We start from the raw sequence: 19,456 nt of genomic DNA, 5'->3' as shown, positions 1-19,456 counted from the left end.
ATGCCCTGCCTGAGGAGTCCCGGCAGGTCACCATGGAGACCCCACCCAGTATTCCTGGTGGGTACAGGGCAGACAGGCCAGATAGGATCAGGTGCCTTTCTCTCCCACACCAGGAAGGTTCAACACACCTCCCACCTAGCCAAGTCAACACCACTTCCCTTAACCTGCAATAGCTTACCAAAACTCCCTAAATGGCCCTCCAGCCAAAATAATTGGCCATTCCTGCTCTAACATGAGGATGCTCCACACAGCTATAAAATAAGTTTAGAAAATTCACATTTAGAATGAGTGAACAGGGGAAAGTTTATAAATGTAAAAAAGGAAGATGTCTCTATTTGCAAAGACTGGCCCATGAATGAAATTAGTACTTTTGAAAAAGAGGGAGAAATATCATTGATCAAAACCAGGCACTATCTGGGATCCCTTTCAAGCCCAGCTCAGGGTTTCCAATTGTGGTCATCAGCACTTCTGGCCGTTTTGGCCCTTTCCTGAGAAGAGCATGTTTTCTTGGTCTCATATAGCAAATATGGGTTTGTGCGCTATGCACTGGAGACCAAGTAAATCAAGCCTGGGCCCACTGTACAAGGCCGGATGGCCAGGCCCTAAGGGCCTGATACCAGCATGCAGGGGCCAGGCAGGGCCAGGTGGAGGCAGTGCAGGGCCTGATAAAGACTTTAGAGCTTAAAAAAGAAGAGGAAGCTTCGCATTCTTTGTTTCAGTATTTCTGGGGCCAATAAGGAACACGGTTTTTAGAAAAAGGAGATACAAAGTGCAGGAGGAAGGAAACCTAAAGAAAAGTTTTTTTAAGGGAACTGGGGACAGACTGCAAAAAATGTCCCAGAGAAAGGTAAACCCCAACACACAGTAAGACAGTTGTATTTGAGTGTGAGGCAGCATATAACCAGAACTGGCCTCATGGGGGCATCCTAAACACATAATTGTCTTGGGTAGCAACTGCAGCAGTTTAGCTGCTAGTGTCAGTTGGGAAGTACTAGGTATACAAAAGCTAATGATGGCATACTTGAACTGTGTGATGGAGTTCTAACACACTGTGCATATCTAGACTTTGCCATTTGGCTTGGAGGTCCTTGTTCTCCTAAATATTGTGTAGACTTTAACATAACTTTATTTGCATCACAGCAACAATCAATGCAGACTTCCACTGTTAAGTGCTTTTTGTTACCTTTAAAGCCAACAGAACACTCACACGGGATGACCATCAAAAATTTGCCAAGCTCGTTTCAAAGAAGTGGAAGCAAGTGGGTCGGTCTCTGCAGAAGAACTGCCGGGCTCTTCGGGATCCTGTGATTGACAACTTGGCCCTCGAATATGACCGTGAGGGACTGTATGAACAAGCCTATCAGCTGCTTCTCAAGTTTATCCAGTCGGAGGGGAAAAGAGCCACATTACAGAGACTGATAGCAGCCCTGGAGGAAAACAGTCTCATACACTTAGCAGAGGAACTGCTGGGCCTCCACCACAGTGACAACGACACATCATAGAACAAAAATGAAGGCACCTCCCCTTGGGTGGTGATCATATGTTCTAATCTGGAACTTGTCCTATTTCCGATAGTTTACAAGACTGTTGCTGGAGACCCAGGAATGTAGAGCCCTATTAACCAGCCTGGTATCCACTTTGGCCCAAAGTATAAGCTTGTGCGTTCACAAAAGCCAGGCTGGTGTACTCAGTTAAGACAGTGTTGATACTGATCCTTTCTCTCTGCTGGCACAAGTCAGGGCTGTTATCTTCCAGTGGAATGGTGCAAATGGTTTCAAAACAAACTTCCACATGCTACCCTCTAGTATGCCAAAGAGGAACTTTGTTCCACTCCTGAGCATTTTAAAGAGCCCTCAGGGTCTTTGAAAATTGTTTGGGAAACATTCTATACCAGGTGGTGCTTGACCTCCAGCCTGTGGGCCAGCTGTGGTCCCCAACACTGTGTCAGCTAGCCCATGGGGCTCCCCATGGATCCAAAAATTTCTCAGTGGGGGAGCAGTGGCACTGCTACCCTGTTCCCAAATTTCCAGCCCCATGAGGCGCCCTGTGGGGCAGAGGCAGTGTAGAGCCTGATCTGGACACACAGGGCTTGATCTGGCCCACAGGCCAGCCCTCCGATACTCATCTCACCCATGGGGTGAGAAGCTTGAGTTCCACTGTTCTATATGTAGAGAGAATTTTGTCCCTTTGTTCATAAAATTAAGGACATTTCATGAAACCAGAAACTTACCCACCTCATCCCAGTAAGAGTTTGCCTGTTCTTTCTTTTCCCACCTGGACTCATCCTTCCTATTCTGTGGCAGTCATAATCCTCCACATGGCAAACAGATGTAGCAGAATAAACTTCAGGTGGTAAAGAAGCAGTAAAGGGCAAGCCAGGTTTGAAAAGATACTTGCGAAGTCAAAAAACAACTAACGACCCAACCTGTTAGGTCTGTTAGGTTGTCTTATGTGATTCCCCACAATACAGACTTTGGGGGTCTTGCATACTAGAGGAGTCCATCCTTGGCAAGATGTGATTTAGTGACAGCCAGGAATTGGTTGTGCCTGTGTGCCAGGATCACATGGTCTGCATTGCAACAATAAAGTTTGTGAAAAAAGATCCAGGGCCAGCATCTGTTCTTAGTTGCATCATGGAAGACCATTGGCTTCAGAAGGTTTGTGCATGATGCAGCAGAGCAGAATTTGTGCCTTTGCCTATGAGAGTGTAACACAGCAGAAGGAGGATAGCCAGGTACAGGTCATGCAAACCAAAATATGCAGATTGATTTCTATTGGAACATTTTTTGTGGCATCCTGGCAGGTTTTTACTTATTATTAGGCTCTATTACCTCTTCTAGTCAGACCTCTGCAACCATGTAATTGCAGCTGATCTTTGGGATATGTTTCCAGTATAGGGTGATGGATCTGCCCCAGCTGATAAGCATCAACTGGTTCTGCATCCAAAGTGCAAAAGCTGTCCCACAGACAAGACCTGATGGCCTTTTAACCCTTTCGTATTTTAACACAGTCAGTACACCATTGCTTTGGTAGAAACAAAGAAGTCCTTGATAAGAAAGAGCACAACCTGAATTCAGATGTAGGTTCACAAAGATGGCCACACCTGCATGAGACGCATACTGTGCAGCAGCCCATGACTACTGTGTAGTAGTGTCGCATGAAAGGAAATGTGACATGATGCCACGGTGCAGTCGTCATGAGCTACTGCGTAGTTGTCGTCACAAAGAAGCCATTCCTCAGTGCAGTTAGCATCTCATGCAGACACAGCCAATAAGAACAATGCTAGAATGTATTCTGTACTCCTTTGTTTAGTACATGTGAACTAGATCATCAGAGACATTTAGGCATCTCTTTCCTATTTAGGTGCCCAACTCCCTTTGATTTGAAACTGTGGCCCTAGTGCCTAAAACAAGCTCAACCTGAATATTCAGTCTAAACCTCAGGAAGGTTTCATTTGAATACAGTGTGAATCTCCAAAGCTAAACATTTTTATATCCCAGTAGGATAAAGGAAGTATAAAATCTGGAAAAGCACATTTAGAAAATAATATTGCTCTCATTATCTTGCTATTGCATTCAAAGGGAGCAGTACTGAAGTCTTACTTTGGGCCACTAGCTATTTTATGTTTCTGCTAGTTCCTGGCAAGAGAACTTGTTTAACAGCCATTTTAATCATCAGAAACTTGAAAATCTCTTTTTAAAAGATCAAATTTTTGCTCTTGCATTTTACAGTAACATTTTACAGAATATATGATTATATGCATAGCATGCTGCCACTTGTATACTTAACATTTAAGTTATCAATGTAATAGAATTTTGTTGGCCATATATACTACTTTCCTATGCACAGATTGGCCAGAGCCGTCCAAAGGGAAAGCTGCCAGCTCTCTGCAGGAAACATTAATGCTCAAAATTATGAGCATTAATCTTATTTTTCAACCTCTATTTTAAATCTGGGTTTTGTTTTGTTTTGTTTTTAATTGCTGTTGCCATTTTGTGTGGGACTAAGCATAAATTCATATTACAAATCTTGTGCTTTTTTTATCCCTCTGCAAGAAGTAGACGTGTGTTCCCCTCTTACTCAGATATTCTCTCAAAAGTGCCATAAATGTTGGAGTTCTTGGTCATTTGTATAGTATTATGTACTATATAACAGTATTCACAAGTACTTTCATTTCATAGAGGGTTTTTTCCAGTGTTGCTTTTAATAATGCTCTTACAAGTATGCCAAGTAATTTAGGATCACCAGAAATGGTAATATTTCACAGCACCTTTTTAGTGATTATTCATTCTAGGAGCAGTAACTATACACTAAACACAGTACAAAATTGTATTCTGGTCTCAGGCCAATCCTGTATTCCACAGATGTCTCAACTATATGGTTTTTAGTATCATCAAGTACTGCGACCAAACTCAGACCTAGAATAAACTGATGCAACTCATGGAAGTCCCTGGACCGCTTTCATCTGGCATTCTATGAGGGACCCAATTCTGATCACATCCCTGTTCTATATCCTTTTAATTTCACTTAAATCAGTGGAATTACACTCAATATGCACCAAATGTGCAAAAAGAATATGGCTTATGCACAGAAAAGGAAGAAGGGGAGCATGTGAAATGAAAAGAAATAACAGGGATTTGGTGAATAATCTAAGGGGGCCTGGTTTACCTCAGTAATATGATGAGTGGACCCAGAGAAAGGGGTCAAGATCACTGATGGACCTAGTGTGTCCAGCAATGCAAGCTGAGCCGCACTGCTAGTATGCAAGCATCGGAGCCTCAGCATATACTGTTGGCCTCTTTGCAGGAGCAGTAAAGTTAGGTTCTTTGCAATTCTGCTCATCTGCCACATCATTTCTTATCAATGAGAGGCTCATGCAGGTTGCCTTTCTTGCCTCAATTCCTGCCTCTTATTGGTGTGTCAAGTACATACACTTTTCACTCACTAAAATGCCAGGTAAATGACACTCCCTTACTACAATACTCCCTTACTACCCCTTATCTATTGTCTATTCTGTTCCTTATCTACTGCCCCCTGAAGTACACCATGGGTTTGTGATACCACTGAATGTGTCCTTCTAGCTTGACACCTGTCCTGAATCTGAATGAGATTCTGTTAAGATGTATCTGCAGGTTTTTCCCCCTCAGGTCAAAAGTGCCATAAGAGAAACTGATCAGATGCATCAAAATTAAATAAATAGTTAAATTACTAAATCAATGATGGAGATAAGGCCAAAGTGAATTTACTGGGAGGAATCTAAGAGGGCTTATTTTGCAGTACAGTTGTTTTGTAGTGCTGTTTCAAATGTGAAAGTCTCTTTTCTTTCTGCCAGAGGGAAGAAGAGTTTTAGCCAAGAGGAATTTGAATCATTTGTTTTGCTACAGCTGAGCTAAAGGGCTTATATGGAAGATAAAGAGGAGAACAAAACTTAAAATGGCCACCACTTTTTGAATGCCACAATAAATTTAACTACATGAAGGAAAGAAGTCAACCTGACAGGACATCTTTGTTGAAAGTTGTAATGGAAGAAAATGGAATATCTAATTGGAATGGAATGTTTAACTGGCTATTAGGAATGGAATTCTGAAAAGGCAATGAAAGCAGAACACTTTTGATCCTATTAGGCTTTTCTGAAAAATTGCACATTAACCCAGTGCTTCTGAACCAGGGTGCCAAGGCACTCTGGGGTGCCTTGAGATCCTTTCAAGCATGTTATTGGGGTGCCACACAAGGTTAGCACTGGTTGGCATGCAAACATGATTCACAAATCCAAAGGCTGCTTATACACATCCTGGTTTATATTCTAATTAGAATGCTCCAGATGATTTCATCATCACATATATAAGCCCTCACAGTTTAAAAATAGCCGCTGGGGTGCTTTATCTAAACCTCATCATATGAGGTTTACATAAAGGGCCCAGCCCAATTCAGGACCTGTGGGGGCTTAATATACATGATGATAGGGCACTTTAATTAGAGCAGCTCTCCAGGAACTGCTGTAATTAAAATGCACCCCTCAACCCCCTACCCCCAAGCACATTGTCTAGACAGTCAAAGATTCTGACCTGTTGGGGTCTTTCTGAGTTATATGCAACAAGAATTGCTCTATTATTTTTATGTAGTTAAAAATGGAACGAAAACAAAGGGATGCCATTTTCCAGAGGTTGCCTTGATACTATTGAGGGTACCTTGATCCTAGCTAAAAGGTTGAGAACTAGTGCCCTAACTTAATTCAGCTGGGGAAGGAAGAGCACACCATATTGTAGATACCTTATTCCATCAGCTTCAATTCTTACATACACAACACAGACTCATGGCACAAAGCATTGTAATTCAAGAACTATGAATGATTCCAAGGATAACACAAGGTTTTCAGTATTGTCAATACCAGGCATTCAAAAATCTTGAAATTAATTTACAAAGGATGAGAGTATAAATATAATACATTTGGAGCTCTTTATTTGACACCTGGTGTTAGCACTTGTAAGGTTTTATCATCCCAGACATTATGCAAGTTAAAAACTTAATTCTTTTTTAATGAAAGCCGAGATTCTGATCTCATACTATTTCAGGACATAGGGCTTTAAGAAAAGTTCTGCGATTTACAATAAATTTGTAGGAGTTAGCAACACTTGGTTTTAATAAGTAGCAAATCATAAAACTATGTGTACATACTTCTGAATTTGGAGGAAAATGAAAATGACAAGACATACTTCATATTACTCATTAAGTTAATACCTGAAGGGATGTAGGCTTAGAGCTGAGGAAAAATGCTTACTAAGAAAAAATATCAGGATACTTTGATTTTGGAATAGCTCAGATGTAAGGCCCTGTTTTCCTTTTATCTTGGAGCTGCCTCCCCATCAACCTGTACATAACAGGACTAGTAGGAGCACGCTGGCAAGCTGTTGGCCACATGGCTAGGACAAGTTCATCCTTCTCTAGATTCAGCGTGAACCCCAGAATCACCTCTGAGCCTCAAAATATGTTTCACCAAAATCAGAAGCCAGAAATGGACTCAGTTCAATGAAAAGTCTATGAACTCATTCAAACTGCTGGTTTAGTTTGACTGGAAATTCTCACAAAAATGTACCTGTAAGGGATTATTACATTATGCGCCCTGAGCCACTGAGATGGACACTGGAAAGGGAGATAATAAGGAATGTTTTCTGGACAGTAATGGAGGTATAGTGATTTACACAGTTTAGGATTTAACCCTGTGTCCTCTGGGTGAGTTCAAGTCGGGATCTGAACTTTGCAGCTGTTCCTTGTTTAAATTAATACAACTGAGGTCTCCAGGCCAAATAGGAGATTTGCCACACAACCCTCAGTCATTTCAAGAAGAGTGAAGTAGCTAAACATCGTAGCCAGCTTTGAAGATCTCATATATGAACTCTGTCACGGGGCAGGGTACTAAGAGTGGCCGTGATCTCTCCTAGCGCCCCCTACTATGCCAAGTTGGTGTCTATGCACCCTTGTTCTCGCCCACCACATCTTTGATGTCAAAAGTATTAACGGAAGCTGCCTTTTTGTCCTCCTTGACACAGTATCCCTGACGTATCCAAGTCTGTGCCCCGTCTATGGTGACTCTGTGCACTAATGCCTTAAGGGCTACGCGTGGCTCCTACCACCCCTGATACCACGACCCAAGCCTCTCAGATGTACCAGACGTTGTCTAGTCAATTACTGTTGCCTGTGCCCTCGTGGACGCCCTCCGGGCTTGTCTTATACTCATGGCCCACACCGGGGCCCTTCTCTGCACCCACACCCACACTGGGGCCTCGCCTCGTGACCCCTGCCCGCACTGGGGCTTCTCACAATCCCACAATCGAGATTCAGGTGGCCATAGCCATGCCTGGCCCTAGACCCCCTTCTCAGGTCTTACGCCTGCACTAGGGCCTTTCTCTGTGCTCTTGCCCACACTGGGGCCGGGGTCGATACACCCCAAAACACTGCGCCCTCTCTGGCGCTGGGTCTCCCCGCTACTGTGGAGCCCCCATGAGGCCTCCTCCAGCCCTTACTAGCCTCGCCCGGTCCTCCGGTGTAATAACAAACAACAAACGCAATAACACGAGCCAACTGGCTATAACTCAAACTAAGCCTCCTGGCTAAAACGCAATCTGTAAGCCACCTGGCTAATCATCATCCCACTCCCTACCAGGGCTTTCTCCACCCAGTATCTTTGAACCGCAGCTGCTCAGGCCATCAGGCTTCTCTACACTGCTTACTCCAGCAGAGCTCCTTCACCCTTGGATGTTAGCGGGAAACTGCCTCTGGCCTCGGCCTGGCTTGTTTATATAGGCCAGGCCCTGCCCCCTTCTGGTCAGCTGACCAAACTGCGGTTGCCCCGGCAACCGGCACTTGTCCCTCTTTCTAGGAGCAGGGCACAGAAGTGCCCTGCAACAAACTCCTCTGAATTCCCCTGAATTTTGGCTCTGGGTCTGGATCAGCAGTCGGCAATTTAAGACTGCCTTTGAAGTTGTTGATAAACTGGAACACTGCATATGCCCACATTTTAAGTACAGCATTTAACCTTAGCTGGCATTTAGTCTCATGGTATTCACCTTTTAAACTAGAGAGCACTTTGTTCTATTTTTTCTTATTTGTCCTACAAGCAAACATATTTTTGGTGAACATTGTATGCATGAGAGACTATTTTTACAAAGTTTTTAGCAAGGGAAATAAAATTATTTTGGTTTCCTCTGTCCGAGCGATCATTTGTTACTCAGTAAAGCTTACTAAAAAGAAGGTGACAAAGATAAAAATGACATACTAAAGCTTTGAACAGTACTGTCATCACTGTCTCTGAAGAGTTATCCAACTGAAAGATTCTGAAAATAGAGGAGAGTTTTCCTGTCCAAAACTAAGGAGGTGCAAATCCTGGGTGGATTTGAACTCTCATGACAGTTGTGCAAATCTCAGTCATTTTGGTTTGTAAGGGTTGATGTCCCACCTACAAGTTAATTGATTTTGTTTTCGGCTGAAATCAGGCTAAACCCTCATATTTCATAGTTTCCACCTAACACTGATGGACCTTTCAGCAAACATGATGAGAAACGGAGCACAAAATTTGAAGACTGGCAAATTTTCCCTAGATTCTTTCAACGTCATTGTGTGTGACACAGTCCACCTACATGATTCTTATCAACCATAGTACGCATGCAGTTTACAAACATAAACAGACCTATCCTCACATCCCTGAAAGGCACAGAAAGATTATTTCCATTTTATAGATGGGGAGTAGAGGCACAGGGGCAGAAAGTAGCTTATTCAAGGTCACAGAGCTGGAAACTAAACCCAAATTAAATGATGCCATTATTTCACCCTAGATCTTGAGACCAAAACCTCTACCACAAGATCATCTTTCTTCTGCTTATCACATGTCTTTAGATCTAACCACATGGATTAAGGCTCAGGGACAGTCTCACAGAATGCAGAACTCACTGTCTTACTGGTAGATAGAATATTTGAAACCAACCCTGAGATGTTTGTACGCTGTTTCACAAGGTAGCACATCACTCATTTAAGGCTTTATAGGTTTGCCTGAACTTTCTGCCCAACCAGTGGTCTTTGGGATAGAGCCTAAACCTTGCAAAACAGGAAGATATACAATGAGATAGAGAACCTATGCTGGCCCAAAGAAAACTGACTTATACATGATATGGACAATGTTGTGATGAGACTGCTAAGAAAAAATAAAATAGTTCGCCTTAACTATCCCCACAAGGTCTCCATATATACCTACAAGGCCATGCGTCATTGCTAGTACATTTGCTATACAGAGTCATTGAACTACCCAGATTTTTTTGTAGATTAAAAGCTCTAAATTGATACAATGAGCCTTTGATTTACAGACAGTGCTGCTACAGCTCTTCCAGTCTACCAGAAATTTTAGGTGTATTTCTACACATTTAATAACATTATTTGCAGTGTAATAGATTTTAATTTTTTTCCACTGGAAACCAAACCCTCACATTTATTTTCATTTTGATCTGAATCAAATCAAAATTAATTTTTAATTGCAAACAATCATTTTGACATAAAATGTAAAGTCTGTGATAGAATATGAACAAAATGAAAATGGTTTGTGTCAAACAATGTCAAGAAAACTAATTGCCATTGTTCAGGCAGCTCCAGCGTTCAGTAGTGGCACTCTGCCTGCCTGTACATGAGTAAAGAGAGAGTTAATTGGTGTTTGGAAGTCTCCACTTAGAAACCAAGTTTTAATCCCCAACAACTGACATTTTCTGCCCCTTTATGAGGAGTTAACTTTATTGTTCCAAGCAAACTACGTGGAACGCTTTCCAGATTTGACAGGCAAACCATCCATCATTATACTCTCAGACACACACAGCCAGCAAATATGCAATAGCAGCAAACATCAGCAGAGCTCTATAAAGCTTCCCAAATCCTGAGTACGGAGACATCTGCTTATGTCACATGACCAGGACTTGGAGCCTGACTGAATTACTTTCCTTCATGCAGTTTCCCCTTTCACCACTACAATACAAAAGTGTCTGGAACGAAGAAATGTAGAGTGTTGTCACAAGCCATATTAACACATGCACACACAGGTACACGTGTGCATGGAAGAACTGCAGTGGCTTCCATAGTGAAAATGGCCCAAAACGCAGCACTTGAAGCACTGCTTTGCTCAGCAAGGATTTCTTCTCTTTCGCTCAGAGGCTAAGGAATGCCTACAGTAACCATATCCAGATGTGCCTACTTGGCATCCCGCTGATGAAACATTGCTGAGGAGACACAGGATCTACACTATCAAATTGGATGTAAGTATCTAGTATTTATGTTTTATTGGTGGGGGCAGGGGAGGGGAAGACTGTTATAGTAAAGGCAGCGTGACTTAGAGACTTTTGTAGAGTCATACTTTTATTCAATCTTACAGCTTTTTGTTCCGACAGCATTTTTTAAGAGAAACCATGCAACTGTGATTTGTGAACATGGAACAGCAGCAGTTAAAATCAAGTTGAATTTGCTGCTTCTGGCCCACGTTGCACAGCTTGCTCTTTATTTGCAATAGGATCTTTTTTGTATGGTTTATTTGCACATTTACAAGAAATTAGGAGATTCTTTCTGAAAAACCTTGGAGCTCCACCTTTCCAAAAGTAAATGTGTGAAAATTTAGGCATGATACTTTTACAAAGACACCCTCCTGTGGGTGCACTCACAATATTTATGAAATTCTATTACCAACATTTATCTATTCTAAAATTTTGGATTTCAGTATTTTCTTACACTTGTAAGGTTTGCGTTATAGAAACATATGTATGTTGTTCCAAGTTAGCAGAAAGTTGGCATTGCTTATTTTTAACAGCTGTGGGTTGGATGATGGTATTCTTATGCACATTGTATCTTACTCCATGACTATCCCATTTAAATTGATACAGAGCTACTAACAGAGTAAGGTGCTAATAAATTATCAAACTCCAATGACAGAAGATTTGTATGGAGGTGTGTGAAGTTTAAACCTGTTTCAGTTGCTATTCTTCAGTGCCATGTCATCAAGATAGGCCAGTTTTAAGTAATTCAGAGAGAAAGAGAGAGAGATTAATACAGAATCGAAGCTAGAACAAGAAAGACAATAAATAACACAGATAGCTGGAGTAAACAGTACTTTATGACAGTCATCTGTTACTTTACAGAGCAGGAAAGCAAAATCCAAAGATTTATGCTCACTATACTATTGGACTCCATTTTGATTCTGGAGTTCAGGGGACATGAAAGTCAAAGTTTTCAGAAACAGAAGGCTAGCGACAGGCTCTATGCTGAGTGGCCTGATTTACAAAAGCATTGAGCATTTGTTCACTTCAGCAAGAAGCGAGTACAGAGGGGACTGTTGCTCAGCACCTCTGAAAATCACACCAGCTATATAGGAGCTTAAGTATGGATTTAAGAAACCTAACTTGAACGCTGCCGTTTTTTACACGTTTTGACTGTATGCTGCAAACCATCAGAAGCTCCCTTAAGATACATGTTAGATCAGAATCCAATGATAAAAGAACACTTGCTGTGAGTAGCTGGATTGGGAATCTTATTCAAATAATGTGCACAAAGGTATAGACTGGGGTGGGCTCTGTTATGGATGCGGAAGATAACTCAGGATTCACAGAACCTTCGCTTTTCCACCCCTGCCGCACACATTTGTAGTTTGTCAACGGAGGCTCATGAAAGATCAAAGTAGTTGCTCCCTTAGTGAGATCTCAGGATCACACGATGCTTCGCAAGTGGTTATTCAGGAAGGGAAGCAGAGTTTCAGTCCCAAATCCTGGGCGACCTTTACACCACACCATGACTGTTATCACTTCAGCAAAGCACTTATCCAACAGCTTCAGGCAAACAGGGCTTCAGGATTGGGTCTAGTAACTGCAAAGCGTTTTACCCCATTGGCTTCTTTCAATGTCTTACACTCATAACATTGTGCTAGAGACAGCAGCAGCTTTCCTCTGCATTTCAGTATTTGCATCTGATACCTAATCAAGTAGAAACTGAAACCAAATATCTAGACAGCCTTGCATCTAAGATTTTTTAGAGCCTTTCTCAAAGTCTAATTTTGGGCATCTGTCTCCCGGAAATGAAAAGGCTGACAGAACTGAAATATGACATGAGGGGCTATGTGACCAAGTGTGACCTGCCTGAAAAAGTGATTAAAGTAGCTTGGAAAGGCGAGAGATCATATTCCTAAAAATCTTTGCAAATAGAAACTTAAAAAGAAATGTATCCTGTCTTGTCCTGTTATAATATGGATTTAATTGATTAACTTTTTCTAGCCTGTGGAGGGGTTTTGTAACCTCTTTGGAGCAGGAACCATATTTCTGTTATTTGTACAGGGTGCCTCGGTCTCTATAGGCTACCAAAGGACAAATATAAATATAAATAGAGATGATCAGACATTTTAAGGTCCAGATCCACACAGAAGCATCATTCTGGACAAACCACATTCCTCTGTTGGCTGAAGGCTTAGAAGCTGCTGATTTGTTGCCAACTGGTTTTTAGCACCAACAGTAGCACACAATACTAGAATTAGAGAAATAATCATTGTTTACGATTAATTGCCTATATAACATGATGTAAGGAAATGCTGGAAGATGAAAAAGCTGAGCAAGGCCTTTGCTAACTTCCATACAGGTTGTAATAAAGAGGATGGTGAGGATGGTGATCAATTGTTCACTATACATAAAGGGGATAGGACAAGAAATAATGGGCATGTATTTACACGTGCCTAAACTTAATGCGCCTTTATTTAAAGTGCATTAAGGCAATTTAGGTGTGTGTCTACATATGGATGCGCTAATGCACATTAAGGTACATTAAAATTAGGTTCAAAGTGTATTTATACACAGACTTTTTTTCTAGTGACGCGCCAGAGATCCACAAGCTGAGGCAAACTGCACTGTGCCACATGCAGTTGTATAAGCAGTGAACTGCACATCAGCATGCAGAAATGGCAATGGTGCACTTTTGAACTAAGGCACCTTCAAGGTGCTTTAGTTTAAAAGTACGCTGCCACCATTTTCTCAGTGCTGACATGCATTTTGCCATTTATCCAACTGCATGCATCACAGCACCAGGCGCTTTTCAAAGCACCCGGTGCTGTGATGCACACATTTGTAAAAATATCCAAATAACTAAGTTGCATCAGCACATGTACAGAGTTGCTAATGCGACTTAATGTGGTGTGTGTCCATTGATACATACAATGTTAATACGCATTAGCACATCTACACATGCACTAATGCGACTTAGCTATTCACTTAGGCTCACATAGCCTTAAATCACCATTTTAAAGGTGCAGTAAGGGCACACATATGTAGACATGCACCCTTAATGCACCTTAAAAATTGTGATTTTAGGCTAAGTCTGCTTAAAAGAGGCAGGGTAGATGAACCCAATGGGCATAAATTAAAGCCAGGGAGATTTAGGTTAGATATTAAGAGGGATTTCTAACTGTAAGCACTTTTCACCTAGAGATACTATGGAAGCCTCTGTTACTGGTGCAGGTTAGGCAAACATTTGTCTGGGATCATTTAGACAGAAGAATGATTCTTCCTTGAGCAGAGGATTGGGCTATCTGATAACCTGAGGTATTTTCCAAACTTATATCTCTTCGATTCTAATATTTATAGTTTTATAGTTTCATAGCTGGTAGGGTCAGAAGGGACCTGAGCAGATCAAGTCCAACCCCCTGCCATGGCAGGAAAGAGTACTGGGGTCAAACAACTCCAGCAAACCTTTTCTTAAAGGCCCCCAAGGTAGGAGCCAGCACCAGGTTCAGGTCCCATAGCCTCTCCTCGTAGGGCCTACCCTGCTACCCCCGATCATGTGAGTGGCCCTCCTCTGGACCCTTTCCATGTTGTCCACATCCCTCTTGAAGTGCGGTGGCCAGAACTGGACGCAGTACTCCAGCTGTGGCCTGACCAGCGTCGCATAGAGGGGGAGGATCACCTCCTTGGCCCTGCTTGAGATGCACCTGTGGATGTATGACAAGGTGCGGTTGGCCTTCCTGACCGCATCCCCACACTGCCAGCCCATGTTCATCTTGGCATCAATGATGACTCCAAGATCCTTTTCTGCCTCTGCGCTGATGAGAGGGGAGTTCCCCAGCCTGTAGGTATAGTGCTGATTCTTCCTCCCCAGGTGCATCACCTTGCACTTGGCAGTGTTGAATCCCATCCTATTCTTATCCGCCCACCCTTGTAACCTGTCTAGGTCTGATTGTAGCCTATTCCTTCTTTCTAGCATGCCCACATCCCCCCACATCTTAGTGTCATGAGCAAATTTGAACAGGGTGCTTTTTACCCCTTTGTCACTGAGGGCTGAGCCCTGCAGAACCCCACTGCCCACATCCCTCCAAGTTGAAAATGACCCATCCACCACCACTCTCTGGGTGCGGCCCTCCAGTCAGTTGGCGACCCATTTGACTGTGTAGGTGTCAACACCACAGTCTCCCAGTTTTTTAGTGAGAATGGGATGAGAGACAGTGTCGAAGGCCTTCCGAAAGTCCAGAAAGACTATGTCCACTGCTACCCCTGCATCTAAGGATTTGGTGACCTGGTCATAGAAGGCCACCAGGTTGGTCTGACAGGACCTGCCTCTAATGAACCGTATTGGTTGCCCCTAAACATAATCTCCCCTGCTGGCCCCTCGCGGACATGTGCCAAGATAATTCTCTCAAAAAGCTTACCCAGGATCGAGGTAAGACTAACTGGCCTATATTTTCCCGGGTCTTCCTTCCTACCTTTTTTGAAGATGGGAACCACGTTGGCCCTCTTCCAGTCCTCTGGCACCACACCAGAGCACCACAAGTGCTCGTAAAGCTGTGCCGGTGTCCCGCAATGACCTCAGCTAATTCCCTCAGCACTCTGGGGTGGAGATCGTCTGGACCAGCCGATTTAAATACATACAGTTCCTCCAGAAGTTCCCTGACTAGATCCTCACTGACCCTTATAATTCAGTAGCATCTATGAGGTTCAGCCATGGCCAGTTTCTCTTGGTGCTAGGTGCTGTACAAAACATAACAAAGACAATCCCTGCCTTGGAAAACTCACAGTCTTTCAGTATGGAGTTTATCAAAGCCCACTCAAAGTCATCAGGAGTGCTTGAATTAAGTTCAGTGGGCTTTGGATCAGCTCCCAGACTTGTTGGAAAGCTCTGTAAAATGTTCAGTTAATCAAATCCTACAGCAAAGTTTCAGTTTGTTTATAGATTTGGAAACTTCTAAGCGTCTTAACAAAGCACTTTTTTTGGTAAATCAGTTTACTGATTGCATTTGTTACTTCATTTTCCAAGGCTTTATGCTTTATTTCTTAGCTTCCCAAGGGCCTCTCTCGGTTTCAAAGCATTTTGTCCCTAGTTAGGTCAAGATCAAACCACTCAGCTTTGCTTTGTAATCTTAGATCTTCAAATTAAACCTCCTCATGAGATACCCCTTTTCCATGCACTTAGAGAAGCCCACATAGCACCATATTCATTTATACTATAAACTTTGATGAGGTTTGTGACTTTGCCTGAAAAAAGAGTCAAGGCTGAAACTTGACATGTAAGACTCAAGACCACAAATGTAGCAGCTTTCTTTTTATTTTAAAATTACAATGGTATTTTTCTAAATGCTTCAGAAACTTTATAGTTTCCATGATTTCCATTGGGTAGATGCTGGTTTGCTTGCAGATGAGACCATTTTGGCATTCACAATCATGAACAGTTAGAACTTATTCTGACTCTGATTTTTTTAAAGTAAAGTTTTCAGGTACATGCATCAGAATTAAAGTTGTATTGAAAACCAACAGCATGCCTCAGAGGCTCTCTGAAGAAGTCAAATATGGATATTGTTTGAAATTCTGTATACATGGAAATTTGCACTAAAATTGTAACTGTAAGTGTGTGATATTAAACCAGTGCAAAAGCTGTTTATGGACAATCTTAATTCAGCATAAGACATACATATTTCAGCTTTGAATCCTATTGATTTCTATTTATCTGAAGCAACAGAAACCCAAATAAGTTGCTCTTTAATCCAAGGGAGTGGCCACACAAGTATACAGTGGCTTAACACATTTAAGTTACACCAGTTAAACTAGTGTAGCTTTATAGTGGAGACAAGTCCTAAATCTAATCAGAGAGAGGAATAAAGGTAAAAAATGGGTGTACTATGCAGCTCCAATAGGGACACTACCATACAGCAGCTCACATAGACACACCTAAAATAGAAATTAAACAGTTGAGGTTTTTGCTCAGCTTCTCAGATAGGTTTTGTAACCCATGTTGAAATCCATGCTGCCCTAGCTTCATTCCTAGTAGTATCTGACCTAACTAGTTTAAAGCCAAGTTTGTTATAGCTGCCAGAGCTGCAACCACTCCTTTGGCTGCAATGCATACACAATCTTACGCGGGAGAGGGTTTGAGCAACATGTTGCTTTCAGAAGGATTGTTTTCTCTCTTATTCTGCTGTTCTTATTGCAGCCAGTATACACTTCCCCTCTCAGCACCCCCTGCCACTCCTTCCCCCTTACCTACCCTTCCCTTTCTTGCCAGGCTGCTCTTTCAACAAAGCTTTAATCCTTTCCCCAGAGTAGGATTACAATGGGAGAGAAAAATGATAGCTACATTTATCCACAGGGAATATGAAGAGTCTGTCTGCTAGGTCCAAAGGGAATGCAACCTGCGTATTTTCTGATAGGATTATAGAACCCTGAGTTTCTCTCTAAGGCAGTAGTTCTCAATTATTTTAGACTCAAGACAACCCTTGACAGACTCAAAGCACCCCTCGGGAAATTCCATGTCTTCATTTTCATTCTTTTCTTGACTAAAGAAAAATTCAGAGCGATTCTTCTGTTGCAAATAACTCAGATCACAATGGTTTTAACATTATAGATTCCTATTTGAAAACTCTGGGTTTATCTTGTGAATTGTGTTTGCACACCTAACAGTGCTAATATTGTGTGGCATCCTGCAGCACCACTGAATGAATCTGAAGGCACTGCAGAGTGCCACGGCATCGTGGTTGAGAATCACTGCCCTAGTCTAAAGAGTAGGGAAGTGGGGGTTGTTTGGATATGTAGAGAAATACGTATAGAGACTTCTGAAATGTGCTATAAAGAACAGCCCCCCTGTGGGGGACTGCTGGTAAATACAGGTTTCCTATCTTCCCTCAGTTGAATCAGTTGTTGATGGGGAAATGAAAAGGCCTGATTAAATTCATGCAAGGGTACTCAAGCAACTAGCTGAGGCAGTTGAAGAGTCATAGATTCATAGATTGTAAGGCCGGAAGGGACCACAGAAGATCATAGGATCCAGCCCCCTGCACCAAGCAGGAAAGATAACTGGGGGTCAGGTGACCCTAGCAAGGTGACTGTCTAGTCTCCTGTTGAAGATTTCCAGGGTAGGTGATTGCACCACCTCTGGGGGGAAGAGCTTATTCCACAGTCTGGACACCCTGACTGTGAAGAAGTTTTTTTCAATGTTAAGCCTGAATTGATCTTCCAGCCATTACTCCTGATTTTCTCCTTGGGTGCCCTGGTGAACAGTTGCTCACCAAGCCCTTGATGTACTCCCCTAGTGTAGCAGTAAGCTACTACCTAGTCCCCTCTCAGTCTTCTTTTCCTCAGGCTGAAGAGTCCCAGATCGCTCAGTCTTTCCTCATGTGGCTTGCCTTTTAAAACTCTGATCATACGTGTGGCTCTTCTTTGGACTCTCTCAAACTTATCCACGTCCTTGTTAAAGTGTAGTGCCCAGAACTGGATGCAGTACTCTGGCTGCAGTCTCACCAGTGCTGAGTAGTGCAGAAGAATCACCTCCTTGGTTTTGCTGGTGAGGCATAACAGAGTATTATTTGCCCTACTGGCTACAGCATCACACTGCCAGCTCATATTCATACTGTGGTCTATTATTATCCCCAGGTCCTTTTCATTCATGGTGCTAGTCAGTTCGGTACCGCCAAGCCTGTAGGTGTGTTGGGGCTGTCATTGGGCTATTATCTTTGAACGCTCATGAAGGTAAATGAAGGTCCCAGAGAACGGAAAGGGGCATATATAGTACTCATCTTTTAAAAAAAGTTTAAAAGAGGACACAAAAAAATTACAGATCAGTCAGTCTAACTTTGATACTTGGAAAGATACTGTAGTAACACAGCAGGTTAGATAAGCACTTGGATGATATGATTTAGACAGGGATGATACCACTTTAAATAGGCATTGGACTATATGACCTCCTGAGGTCCCTTCCAGCCTTATAGTTCTGTATTTGTAGAGTAGATGACTTCTCTAGGTCCTTTCCAGACAAATCTTCTGATTCTGTATCATCAAACAATCAATTGGTAAGCAACTAGAAAATATAAAGATGATTATTAATATCCATCATGGATTTGCCAAGCTATGCCTAACCAATCAGATTCTCTTCTATGACTGTTAACACACTTTGCAAAGTGGGGTGGAAAGAAGTAGCTATGACATACCTCAACTTTAGGTTAGGCTTTTGATAGCGTTCCATAACATTCTAGTTAGTAAGTAAGCTAAGTCTAGATGAAACTACTATAATATGAGCTCATAACCGATACCCAAGGAGCCATCATCTTCGGTTCAGTGTCAGACTGAAAGGAGATATCAAGTGGGATTCCCATGGGGTTGGACCTAGGTCTAGTAATGTTCAGTGTCTTCATCCATACTTGAAAGGTGAAACTAAGCATATAGTTAGAAAATCTATGGATGATGTGAACCTGGGTGCTTTGGAGGACAGACTTAGGATTCAAGTGGCCTTGAAAAAATTGGGAAAATGGTGTGAAATTAAGGGGATGATGTTCAGTAAGGATAAGTGCAACATACTACACTTGGGAAAGAACAATCAAGTGCACAAATACAAAATGGGGAATGACTGGCAAAGCTATAGGACTGCTGAAACATGCCTGAGGATGACTGTGATTATAAGCTGCATATGAGTAAATAATGTA

General features: G+C 42.2%; 2 protein-coding genes across 8 annotated transcripts in view; both read left to right on the top strand.

The window, feature by feature from the left end:
- TRADD (TNFRSF1A associated via death domain) overlaps window positions 1-8,666 on the top strand; it is a 32,311-nt gene extending 23,645 nt beyond the window's left edge. For all 3 annotated transcript variants that reach the window (XM_090063221.1, XM_090063222.1, XM_090063223.1), the window contains exon 5: window positions 1,192-8,666. In XM_090063221.1, coding sequence (XP_089919347.1) covers window positions 1,192-1,502 — 311 coding nt within the window. In that variant the 3' untranslated portion in view covers window positions 1,503-8,666. The remainder of the gene's footprint in view (window positions 1-1,191) is intronic.
- Window positions 8,667-10,362: 1,696 nt separating this feature from the next.
- The window catches only part of B3GNT9 (UDP-GlcNAc:betaGal beta-1,3-N-acetylglucosaminyltransferase 9), a 38,467-nt gene continuing 29,373 nt past the window's right edge, over window positions 10,363-19,456 (top strand). For 3 of the 5 annotated variants that reach the window (XM_090063465.1, XM_090063466.1, XM_090063464.1), the window contains exon 1: window positions 10,392-10,787. The gene's annotated coding sequence lies outside the window, so the exon portion shown is untranslated. Of the gene's footprint in view, window positions 10,788-19,456 lie in introns of all 5 variants that reach the window. The other 2 variants (XR_016444290.1, XM_090063467.1) reach the window with 2 other exon arrangements.

The sequence above is a fragment of the Crocodylus siamensis genome, chromosome 9 (assembly GCF_052110815.1).
Source record: "Crocodylus siamensis isolate JL-2025a chromosome 9, ASM5211081v1, whole genome shotgun sequence".
Classification (NCBI taxonomy): Eukaryota; Metazoa; Chordata; order Crocodylia; family Crocodylidae; genus Crocodylus; species Crocodylus siamensis.
This window is presented reverse-complemented; position numbering and strand designations above follow the sequence as displayed.